Source organism: Miniopterus schreibersii (genome assembly GCF_964146895.1).
Source record: "Miniopterus schreibersii genome assembly, chromosome: 2".
Classification (NCBI taxonomy): domain Eukaryota; kingdom Metazoa; phylum Chordata; class Mammalia; order Chiroptera; family Miniopteridae; genus Miniopterus; species Miniopterus schreibersii.
The window spans coordinates 39530392-39543637 of record NC_138102.1 but is presented as its reverse complement, the minus strand read 5'-3'; the positions used below and the strand labels follow the sequence as shown (position 1 = coordinate 39543637).

The 13246-nt window shown below is 36.7% G+C and overlaps 1 protein-coding gene across 1 annotated transcript in view; it reads left to right on the top strand.

Moving 5' to 3' along the window:
* GPC6 (glypican 6) overlaps positions 1 to 13246 on the top strand; it is a 1007074-nt gene that overhangs the window by 661710 nt on the left and 332118 nt on the right. Inside the window, exon 4 of the mRNA XM_081130061.1 lies at positions 10130 to 10295. Within this exon, the coding sequence (XP_080986187.1) occupies positions 10130 to 10295 (166 nt within the window). The remainder of the gene's footprint in view (positions 1 to 10129; positions 10296 to 13246) is intronic.

Here is a 13246-nt window from a genome sequence, read left to right as displayed (position 1 = left end):
AAGGAGAGGGAGAGAGATAGAAACATCAATGATGAGAGAGTCATTGATCGGCCGCCCCCTGAGCCTGCAACCCGATCATGTGCCCTGACCTGGAATCAAACCACAATCTCCTGGATCTCAGGCCGACGCTCAACCGCTGAGCCACACCTGGCCGGACACTTCTATCACTTTTTAAACAACTTTTTAAAGATAGAATTTACATATCATAAAGTTTGCTCATTTAAAGTGTAGATATCAGCGGTATTTAGTATATTTAAATACAGTGTTGAACAACCATTACCGTTTTCATAACCTAACTTTAGAATCACACAAAAAGAAAACTCATGACTATTAGCAGTTATTTTCCAAAGTTATTTTCCACTTGTTTCCAAACTTCCTCACCTGAGTTCCTGGCAACCATGACTGTGCTGCCTCTATGGATTTCTCTGTTCTGGACATATTGCATAAATGGATTCATACAGTGCATGGTCTTCTGTGACTGGCTTCTGTCATGTACCATAATGTTGTCAAAGTTCATCTATGATACAGCGTGTATAAGAATTTCACTACTTTTAATCGCTGAATAATATTTCATTGTATGGATATACCACATTTAATTAGTCCATTCATCTTTTGATGCACATTTTGAATTGTTTCCAGTTGTTGGCTATTATGAATGATGCTTCTATAGACATTTATGTGTAAGTATTATGTGGTGTATATTTTCAGTTTTCTCAAGTATATAACTAGGAGTAGAATTCTGTCCAAAGTGACTGCCTTTATACATTCCCATCAGCAATAAATAAGAGTTTCAGTTTCTCCACATCCATATCAGCATTTGTTATTATCTTTCTTATTATAGCCATCTTAAGGATGTGAGTGATATCTCATTTTGATTTTCATTCTCTAGTGACTTGTGATGTTGAGCATCTTTTCATGAGCTTGTAATCATTTGCATATCTTCTCTGGAGAGATGTTTATTCAAGTGCTTTGTCATTTTTAAAAATTGTGTTGCTTGTGTTTTTGCTGTTGAGTTGTAGGAGTTCTGTGTATATTCCCTTATCAGATACATGATTTGTAAATATTTTCTTTCATTCATAGGTTATCTTTTCACTTTTTTAATAATGTTCTTTGATGAGCAAAAGTCTTTAATTTTGTTGAAGTTCAGTTTATCTCTTTGTCTTTTAGTGTCATATTTAATAATCCATTGCTAAATCCAAGATCATAAAAATGTACCCATGTTTTCTTCCAAGAGTTTTATTCTTGGAAGATTCTGCTCTTATATTTAGGCCATTGATCCATTTTGAGTAATTTTTATGCAGTGTATGAAGTAAGGTCCAACTTCATTGTTTTACATGAGGATATCCAATTGTCTTTATACCATTTGTTGAAGAGAATATTTATTCTTTCCCACTGATATTCATACTCTTGAAAAAATCAATTGGCCATAAGTGTATGTGTTTATTTCTGATGTTTCAATTGTATTTAGATAAGCTATATGTCTATTGTTAGGCTAGTGTAACAGTATTTATTATTATCATTGTTGTAAAAAACATGAGATTTACCCTTTTAAAATTTAAGTGTCTAGTACAGTATTGTAAAATATATGCACATTGTTGCCCAGATAATCTCTAGAACTTTCTTAACATGCGTGATTAAAACTCTATATCCATGGAATCCAACTCCCCATTTCTCCTTCTCACTCAGTCCCTGGCAATCATTCCACTCTCTGCTATGAGTTTGACTACTTTAGATATTTCATATAACACAAATCATATAGTATTTTGTCTTCCTATGACTGGCTTATTCCATCTAGTATAATGTCTTCAGGGTACATCTGTGTTGTCACATATTGCAGGCTAGTTTTTTAAGTTTGAATAATATTCTACTGAATGTATATACTATATTTTTTTATTCATCAGCTAATGGACATTTAGGTTGTTTTCACCTCTTGGTTATTGTGAATAATGCTGCAGTGAACATGGCAATGAAAATATTTCTTCTAGAGCTTATTTTTAAATCTTTTGAGTAAATATCAAGAAGTAGAATTGCTGGAGAATAGCAGTGTTTTGATTACTTTTGCTCTGTAGTAAGCTATAGTAAGTTTTGAAATCAGGCAGTGTGAATGCTACAGATTTGTTCTTTTTCAGCATTATTTTAGCTATTTTGGCCCCTTGCAATTCCATATGAATTCGAGGATTGGCTTTTCCACTTCTACAAGGAAAAGCTATTGGAATTTTGATAAAGTTTGCAATGAATCTGTAAATTACTTTGAGTAGTAGCTATCTTAACAATATTGCCTTTCAATATATGAACACAGGATGATTTTCTGTTTATTTAGGTCTCTTTAATTCATTTCAATGTTTTTATAGTTTTCAGTATAAATTTCTGTCATCTCCTTGGTTAAATTTATTCCCAGGTATTCTACTTTTGGGATGTTATCTTAAGTGGAATTGTTTTCTTAATTTCCTTTTCAGATTGTTCATTGCTAGTGTATAGAAACTTAGTAGTTTTTTGTGTGTTGATCGTGTACCCTGCAACTTGGCTGAATTCATGTATTGCTCTAGTTGGGGTATTTTGGTTGAGTGCTTTGGGATTTCCTATATATAGGATCATGCTATCTGTGAATAAAAATAGTTTTAATTCTTTTTTCAAATGTGGATAATTTTACTTCCTTTTCCCCCCTAATAATGGCTATAATTTTCCTTACAATTTTGGATAGCGGTGGTTAAAGAAGGCCCCCTTATCTTCTTCCTGATCTTAGGGGAATTCCTTTAGTCTTTCACCACTGAGTACGATGTCAGCTGTATGTTTTCCACAAATGTTCTTTATCATGTTCAGGATGTCCCCCTCTAGTCTTAGTTTTTCATATGTCTTTATCACAAAAGCGTTGATTTTTGTCAAAAGCTTTTTCTGCATCAATTGAAACGATCGTGTTGTTTTTGTTTCTTTGTTCTATGAGTGTGAAGTATTACACTGATTTTCTTATCTTGAAGCACCCCTGCCTTCTTGGGATAGATCCCGCTCGGTCATGGTGTATAAGGTTCCAATAAGCTCTTGGATCCCACTTGCCAGTTTGTTAAAGGTTTTTTCTTCTGCATTTATAAGAGTATTGGTCTTAGTTTTCTTTCCTTATCATCCTTATCTGACTTTGGTATCAGGTAATGCTGGTCTCTTAGAATGAGTTAGGAAATGTTTCTTCATCTTCTATTTTTAAGAAGAGTTTAAAAATAATCCTTTGTTAATTCTTTAAATGTTTGGTAGAATTTACCAGTGAAGCCATGTGGTCCTGGCTCTGTCTTTGTCGGAAGGCATTTGGTTACCAATTCAATCTCTTTACTTGTTATAGGTCTAACCATATTTCCTATTTCGTCATGATTCAGTCTTGGTAGATTGTTTCTAGGAATTTGTCCATTTTGTCAAGATTATCTAATTTGTTGGTGCATATATATTCGTTTCCTAAGGCTACAATATCATATCATGACAAACTGAGTGATTTTAAAACACAGAAATTTATTCACTAACAGTTCGGGAGGCTAGAAGTCCGAGATCAAGGGGTCAACAGAATTGATTCCTTCTGAAGTGTCAGAGGGAGAGACTTCCCACGCCTCTCTCCCAGCTTCTGGGAGAAGAAAGATCTCAAGTCAATAATGTAACTTTATACCTTAAAAAGCTAGAAAAAGAAGAACAAATAAAACCAAAGTTTTGTTTATCTCCACTTAATCTTTATTTCCTTCCTTTCACTAACGCTGGTTTTAGTTTGCTCTAGTTCCTTAAGGTATAACCTCAGGCCACTGATTTGAGATGGTCTCTTTAACATGGGCACGTATGGCTGTCAGTATTTGTATGTTGTGTTTTCATTTTCATTCATCAATGTATTTTCTAATTTCCCTAGTGGTTACTTTTTTAGCCTATTGGTTGTACAGAGTGTGTGGTTTAATTTCCACATATTTATGAGTTTTCTAGTTTTTCTTCTGATATTAATTTTTAGTGTCATTTCATTGTGGCTCAGAGAAAATACTTAGCAAGATGGCAATCTTATAAAATTTCTTGAGACTTGAGATTTAGCAATGCTTTTTTACTGAAATTTACCATTTTCTTTATTAAGCACTCTCCTTGTTGCTGGGTTTTTGTTGTTAGTTTGTTTTTAATTATATTCCAGAGTTCTGAAAAAGGTGAATTTTTTTTTTTTTTAACTAGCTTAACGGTTGTTTCAGTAGAAGTACTGATTCTTGGTATTTTCTACCCCACCATTTCTGTGATGTCACTCACCTGTCATGCTTATCTTACAACCATCTGTTACATGACTTCCTTCAGAAGCCATTTCTGTCAACACCTACTTTCCATTTCAGAGCTAAATGCCCTTTTATGGATTTTCTTTACACGGCACTTACCCAAGACAAATAATTTATTCCCTGAAATGATCTGGAAATGAATGTAGTCCAGGCATCCCAGTGCTGGTCCAAGGTCTACCTATATTCATCTCCATAAATGTTGGATAAATGAAATTTGCATGAAACAAAGAAGAAACAAATTTAAGTTCTCATAAGCTTACAACAAAGCCTACATCCAGGTTACTGATTGTTAAAGAATTATAATAAAAATTACTTAACAGAAAAACAACTTTGAATGTATTTTAATCATCCTTGGGATTTAAAAGACACTTCAGCCCTGGCTGGGTAGCTCAGTGGAGTAAGCATCATCCCCATATGCCAAGGTTTCAGGTTCCATCCCCAGTCAGGGCTCATACAAGAATCAACCAGTGAATGCGTAAGTAAGTGGAAGAATAAGTCTCTCTCCTTCCTCCTTTCCTTCTCTCCCTTTCTCTCTCTAAAATCAATTAAAACATAAAAAATAAAAGACACTTCAGAATCTGGTGATATATTAAGATGATGAGTAGAAACATCTCATCACTTAATATGAGTATAGATTATAAACTGTGGAGAATGGCATCGACTCCTGATCAAAATAACACATTTTGAATTTATATTAGTTAAAGAATTCACTTACATTTAACTTGCTTTTCTTTGGGGAGCAGAAAACAGATATGTTTACTTTATTAATTTGGCTCTATTATTTCCATAGAAACAAGCACTTGCTAAGTGTATTTTCATTGTGCATAAATATAATCTTATAACTTTTACATGTTTTCTTGCTTCTAAAAATATTTTAAGAGACAGTTTTATTTACATTGGCTACTATCAGGAATTGCTAATGTGAGCACCAATGCCTGCATGTTGGCTCAGATACAGAAAGCTTAAGTGTATTAAAGACCTGTGATACATTGCTATTAGATCATTAAGGGTATGCTATGCCTCAAATCACATTTAGAAAATATAGGAGTTATTTGCTATAAGATCCTGACACACATAGCTAGCCAGGTAGATAATTCTTAGTGATATCTCCCAATACAGCTTTATTAAGGGCTCTTTTTGTATTCTTTGCCATGTTTTAATGTATTTTGCCTTTTAAAAAAGAAATACAAATAACAAAACAACTCACAAGTTTACAAACTATGAGCTCAGTTATTTTTTTATTTCATTTTACTCATTTTTCAGTTATTTTACAAGAAACCTTCATTATAAATTATATTTTATAATTTTATTAGTATTTCTCAGAACTAGTCTGTTATAGTATTAACTATAAAAATGATAATCTACAAGTCTTTCATTGTATACAAACAGCATCAAAAGAAGTTAACAGAAGGACTAAATCTAAGGCACAAGGATTTTATATTGAAATCTTAACCTGATTGACTCAAAAACTTGTGTCTCTCTTTCCAAAGTAGGATATTGGAGTAGGAAAAGTTGACTATTCCACCGGCCACCACCACCCCAGTAAAACTGTGAACTTTTGACAAAAGATTACTACTGGTGAAGGACAATATATAAAAGTTATGTGAGAGCACAAACAAGTACAAAAAAGAATGTCAAACTCAACTCACTATTTTTTTCTAAACATCTCATCTTATCCCTTCACTTAAGTTTATTTCCCAGTATCCTTTGAATATCTAGGAAGCTACAGCTACATTTTTAAAAGTTAAAAAGTCCATATCACTAACTTTACAAAACTCAATATTTTATTTCTCAGGATGATTGTATACTTTATTGTCGCTAAATAAACACAATATTCTTCAGTAGATTTTTTTTTCTAATAGTCCACCAAATGTACAAATTTGTGGTAATATGTGTTTGAGAATTAGTCTATTTTAAATTTCAAATGTGAGTTTTGAGAACTCCTTTATTTTGGTTTTGCAAAACTTACAGATTTATCTACTATGTCAGAATTGTATATATTTTTTAGTGTTGTGTATTTTCCAGAGATCAGCTGGTTAATGACTATGGATCTGATATTTATTAGAACCAAATGAAGTTTGAATATAGGTATGGATATCATGCAGAGGAAACTCACCATAAATGTAAAAGTAGATAACACACCTATTTAAATAACTAAAACAAAAACAAAACAGTAATAAGACTAAATACTGGCAATGATGTAGGAAAAACTGGATCTCCCACACATTGCTGGTGGAAAAGTAAAATGTTACAACCAATTTGGAAAACAAACTGGCACTTTCTTACAAAACTATACATGCACTAAGCATTTAAATCATCAAATGCACTTCTGAGCATTTATCCCAAGGAAATTAATACTTATGTTTATGTGAGAACTTGTACATGAATGCTAATAGAAGCTTTATCCCTAATAGCAAAGTACTATTCCTAATAGCAAAGAGAAATAGTCAAACAAATTCTAGTACATCTAAACCATTTTAAATAACATTCTTGAAATTACAAAATTATAGAAATGTAAAAGATATCAGTGGATTCCCACTGATATCAATAGATTCCCAGGTGACAGAACAGTGGGGTGGGGTGGAGTTAGCACAAGGGAGTCCTTTTCTGATGATGGAAGAATTTAGTATGTCGATTGTGGTGGCATTAAAAAAGTGTATACAAGGGGTAAAGTTTCATAGATGTATACACACACGCACACACACACACACACACACACACACAAGAATGCAAGGTGAAAAAAATCATGAAACTGGAATAAGGTCTATAAACTAGTTAGCAGCAATGTGCCAATGTCAATTTCCTCTCTGTGCTATTGTACTACAGCTATATGAGGCATTACCATTGAGGGAACGTGAGGGAAGGGCACCCAGGACTCTACTATGTTTGCAGCTTATTGTGAGTCCATATTGAATTCAAAATAAAAAAATATATTTTTAAGTAGGTATAGCATAATTTTAGAACACTATTAAACATTTAAAAGGAGAAATATCCCCTCACACAACTGACATTTAAAACAACCTTCTTTTCAGAGACTTACTTCTAAAAGTCTTCAGCTTGAAGTGATGATTTTTTTAAAAAAATTTAATTCAAGCATGCAGTTGTGTCAATTCAAAAAATATGGTCTGTGAACATGAAAGTTTCAACTTTGACCCTCCACTCTCCATTTTTTTCTTCAAATGCCCTTTATTTGACCAGGAAGGATGTGATTTCCAAAAGTACTGAGAGAGCCACATTTAACTTGAACAACATTGTTCTTTTAGGTTATTAAGGCTGTTCAGTTTTCTCTGTTGGTTGCTACCCTGATTGGAGACTCTTCTTAAATGTCAGACTGAGAAGACTGTACAGGTTCCAACACAATAAAAAAAATAAAGAAGCAAAGCTTTGGAATTAATGCAATCAGTAACCTTTGAAAACAAAGTGGAAAAGCAACAACAACTGAATGTTAGATGCATAAAACTATCTTGTCCTTCTTTTCCTTTCAACATCAATGTGGCCAACAAATTGGGAAAAACAATGGAAAGTTCCATACAGAAAGCAACCATTGAGCACCTGAGTCTTAAGCATGATACCTTATAACAATGTGCATGTTTACAGAGTGGTGCAGGTTGTAATGATAAAAAAGAGTCCACACCATCCAAGCGATCTCAAGTTTGCATCCCCAATATTGACAAATGCTCTAGGTTGCGTACTGGCACACGGAGAAGCAGCAAAGCATTTTATAATTCCAATGGCCAGAAAGCCAGCACTCCAACAGTCAAAGGAAGACATTACTGAGCCAGCTCATGAAAAGTGGTGACTCTCTGGAGAAAGACATTAAGGCCAAGAGAGAAATTGGAAGGCTGTTGAAAACAAAATCTTGTGGACGAAGGTTTGCAGGACCGAAACCATGACAAATAAGTAAAATGTATATGAATTTGGAATTCTACATTGATTCTGTATGGAGAAGACAGAATATGGTCTCTATTTTCTGTGAATGGCTTGGAATACATATAGATAAAAGAAATGTTAAAACAATACTACTCAATTGTGGATAAAATTTGTCATTTTCAACAAAATAGCCCAACTGAAGATGATATGGAAGCACTAATGTGTGTTCCAAAGAAAAGACACTAGACTCCTTACTCTCATTCTCCCTTTTTGTTTTTGTTTTGTTAGAAAATAAATTTTAGAATTAATGGTATTAAACAATTCTCTGAATATTTTTATAAAGAAAGGTCAATTACATTTTATTTTGCTTACTAGATTTGGAGTACGTAATGCACTAACTTCCTATTGTTAATTCTCTTTTATTAAAGCCAACATCAAATTACCAGGAAAAGTAAAAATCAAAGGGATATTACTATGAAGTGAGTAAGAAATAAGGTGGGTCAATGGATGGATAGAAGGATGGATAGATTGAGTTGGATGGATAGGTTGAGTGTGGAAAAGCAAGTGTAGGAAAATATTAAATGTAGAATCTAAGAGTGGGAAAATGGATGTTCACTGTGAAAACCTTTGAACTTTTCTGTATGTTAGAAAACTTTCATAAAATTTTGGGAAAAAAGTAAAAAACAAACAAACAAGAAGGATCATTATAACTTTCCGTGCCTAAATAGATAAACAAACTCTTCTTTTCCTGAAATAATGTATTACGGACTTTGTGAGTATACAACATCAAGAAAATGTAACACAATACAAAGCCTTGTGTTCAAGGCTTTCCAGGTAAAGAATAAAACAACAGAGATTATCTACAGTTGTTGAGTTTCCATTTAGGTGGAAATACCTTTCAGTGCCCCACCTCTGTAGAGGTGTTATGCTGCTATCTCAGTATGTGAATATTCCGGACATGTAAATATCCCCTGTGGATCCAGGTCCATTTGATAAGACTGAAACTCTCCAGGAGTTCCAATTAGGCTTCTCTGATCTAGAACACAAAAAAGGCAACATATAGCTACTTCACTTAAAACCAAAATTATATGGAACCAACCAAATAAATATGACAATAATGTTTCTGTTTCATCATGAGAAAGCGCTTTCAGTACTGTGTTGTTGGCCCATACTGTTTTAACTATTCTTTCCACTTGAAATCACATCAGAATTTTCAATGAGCCTAAAAAAGGCCTTATTTGTTTAGAATTGATTAACTTAGGAAGGCGCAGGCTGCTTTCCTTATTCTAGGCAAATAGCACTCATTGTCAGTTGATTAGTGGTTCCTCTGAATTACTGCAAGATTTTCTCCTCACACTCAACACTGGATCCATTTTCCACAGAGTTCCAGAGCTGCCAAGCTTCAGAGGCCCGGAGCCGGTGCCTTGGCAGTTCCATTGCTTCCAAGCAAGCCCGGACCTCAGAAATCCCAGACAAGTTGATATTGATCCTTTTAACATACAAAGGAAGTATATCTGGCAACCACCTTTAGAAACAGGGTCAAATAACCAGTTGGAAAATTTTTTAAAGGTTTCACATTAAACTTTAATAATACCTACATTTTTATGGGGCTTTTACCTGTGCAAATTGCTTTCACATGCATTATCTCATTTCGTGTCCTACTGCAATGACACCATGTCTAGGTTTTAGGGCTGAATTACAATGGCATAGATATCAAAATGTTGACGGGGACATTTCAAGAAAATGGGTTATTAGTATGCTGAGCAGACGTGGTGAACAGGAATCACTGCCTTCAAGACCAAGTCTGACAAGGGCCAGGATCCTGATGGTTCCTTTAACCCCTTGTTCTACTGCCGGAGGTTGACCAGAACCATTTCACCTATTTTTCATTTATTTTTTTTAAAGGCGAGAATGAGTTGCATCTTTTTTTTCCTCCCTTCCATCCTCCTTATGTCCGACTTTCTCTTCTCTCCCATGAACCGCAGGTCAGCCCCACCCCAGGCTGCATCCGCGCGCTCATGAAGATGCTGTACTGCCCGTACTGCCGGGGGCTGCCGGCCGTGAGGCCCTGCAACAACTACTGCCTCAACGTGCTCAAGGGCTGCCTGGCCAACCAGGCCGACCTGGACACCGAGTGGAACCTCTTCATAGGTAAGAGCGCGACCCGGCGGCGCTGCCAGCCGCCACCGCGGGCCGAGGCGGTTTCACGCGCGAAGCAAAACCGCGCGGCGAAGCAAGGACGTCGTGCTGTAGTTTTCTTCTTGGTTTGTTCTGCAAAGTTAGGCTTCCTTGAACATGGCGACAGGCGGTCCTGTTGGAGGCGGGACCCGCCGGCCGCGTGGTCAGCGGACGGACGCCTCTGGCGACGGTCCAAGTGGCCTTTGTTGAGTTTCCTTGAGCGCGAGAAGACTCTGGTAACCGAGCGCGGCTGTACTGCGTTTCTGTTGCTGACATAATCACAGACACGCAGATAGCGTACCCCAGCAGGGCAGGCTTTGTCCCCCAGCCCGAAACTCACCCCCGCCCCAGCGGGGCCCAACCCTGAGCGCGAGGTTGGCGGTGGAACAATGAGGCTGGCTTCATTTGCAGAGCACTAAGCGAGGAGAATGGGAAGCTGTCTCACCTAAAAGCCCAACTGCCCAACGGAGGGTTTTAAGGAGTTAGGGGACCGGGCACGCGAAGCGCTGGCGGGGCAAGTTTAATCGGAGGACCTTGAACTCGGCCAGTCATGGCCGCGGGGCTTCCGCACAGGGTCTTCCTGGACGACGGGCCCTGCGCTTCTGATAGGCTGCCGGGGTTCTAGTTCCGGTCATGACCCCCACCCCTCGGTTCCGTGCGAAGGCGTGAGAATTTGGTTCCGGGTGGAGGGCAGGGGTGGCGCGTGCGCAGTGCTGTCGCTGTTAAAAAAAAAAAAAAAAAAATGCACACAAACTCAAGGATTGTAGAATCCCCCATCTGCTTTAGGGAGCGGAAGCAGTTTTAAGCTGGTTCAATGTGATTTGTGTGCTGTTTCAATATTAGTAAACAACTCCTTCTTTAAACATCTGCGATGAAAATAGCTCAATATTTTTGGTAAAATATGCAAATGTTCCTCCTCATTCTGTGGAAAAGAATGCTGGGAGCACACAAGCGTGAATCAGCCTTGCAGTCTGTAGAAGGTGGGAGGAAAGGAGGTGGGGAGGACGCAGGGAGGCCTGTGACTCACGGCTCAGAGTCTTAAGTCGCAGAAATCACTCAGGGTTTGCGCTGCCAAAAGATATTTCCCAAATAGCTATCCAAGGATAAAAGGACACATTTTATAGGCAAGCTTCTCCCAGGAAAACACACAGGCCTTGAAAGAGTAAGTGTATTTTCTCTCCCCTCTGTCAAATGGCCTTCAAATAAAAGTACTTTCAATTGCATTTACTGCAATTGCAGGGTGACAAGCAGAGTGGTGCAAATAGCGGTGGCATTCGTCAGCCTCCGAGGGCCCTCATCATTGATGCAAACCTCTGCACCAGAATGCATGGGTAAAGTCTTCTAACATCTTAGATTTGAGCAGGATAGGAAAGGGAACTAAGATGTGTTGGAATAGAGAGCAACCTAAGCCCACGGTGCACAGAAAGAGGTGCTTAAGTTACAGACGTTGGGCTTTGGCAGTGAAAACCATTGGCTAACACTATTATGCTTAGAAACTCCAGAGAAAATGGTACTGAAGTTTTTTATAACAAGATCTGAGAGTGGGTAGATTCAAATGGGAGTCATCTAACAAAATCTCAGAAATCATTTCAGAGAGAATACATTGAAATGCTATACTCTCTCCTTTCAGTGGGAGGGCAAAATCTGCTTGTATGATCTTAGGTTACTTCATTTGAAAAATGAGGGTGATTTGATAAAGTTAATCATTCAGGGACCCTTCTAACTCAGCTTTTGGAGGCAAGTATGAATTTAAAAAATAAGCAGAATAAACTTGATCTTCTAAAATATACATTTAGATTAATTTTGGCAGATACTCTACCCAAATAATACTATTAAATATGTACTCATCAAGAAATCTAAAAAGATTTGCATCTTTTCAAAGCCAGAATAAACCTTATAGCATCAGTTTTGAGTCATAAAGACTCTTCATACTTTTGGGTTGCAACTGCCTAACTCTTAGCACAGTTTAATTGTCTTTGGTCAGCCTGCAAGTTATTGATGAAAGTGGGCATGTGGATTTGTTACTTAGAGCAGGACACGATTAAGAATGAGAATATGGGCTTTTTAACTTGTAAGACCAACAGTGACTTCTTAATTAGCTTTTTTTTCTCAGTGCTGAATGGCTATTTCAATGTAAAACAAATCCTTAAACTTTTAATCAATTGGGTTTCCTAGATGCCAATTTGAAGTGTAATTAAAAGTCAGGAAAATCATTTGATTGAAAAACTAAAAGTTGAAACCACCAAGTGTTTTAATGAGAAGAAAACCTAGTGGTTAGTCCTGCATTAATATATATTCATACACATTTTTCCCTATCTCATTTTTTTTATTAACGCTAGGGACCTCTGAGAAAATTCTCCCAGTTTTCTTACTTCAAGTTTTGCTATGACATTAAGAATTGACCACCAACATAGACCTACAGAATAAAATGTGTTCTTGCTAATACTTGCCTGGATGTGAAATGTTACTTCACAAATTTATCACAGAAATTAGTCAAATGTACCAAATCTATTTTCCACACAGATACATCCAAGATGATGGTGTTACAGGTTCATGAATGCAGCAGCAAAGATCAGTGAGCAAATCAGTACTCCCACAAACACTATACATAATCGCCCTCTCTTTGGTTAGCACCTGCAGCCCATCACTCTTGGGTGTCTAGCATCTTCTCATCAAACCTTTCACTGCTTTTGCTGTCAATTGCATGAGTCATCTCTGTTTGCTGCATCCATGTCCCATTTTATACATTTTATAGGTATTTTTTTATTATGTGCTCATCAAAAATGTTAACAGGGACATGCAATCAACCGTCAATAAAACAGGAATCGAGCTAAAACAGGAATCGAGCTGGTGGCACATGATCTTTACAAAGCCACGAATTAATTGAAAGTCACTTGTAACTGTTTAGAATTCAGTGTGTGTCT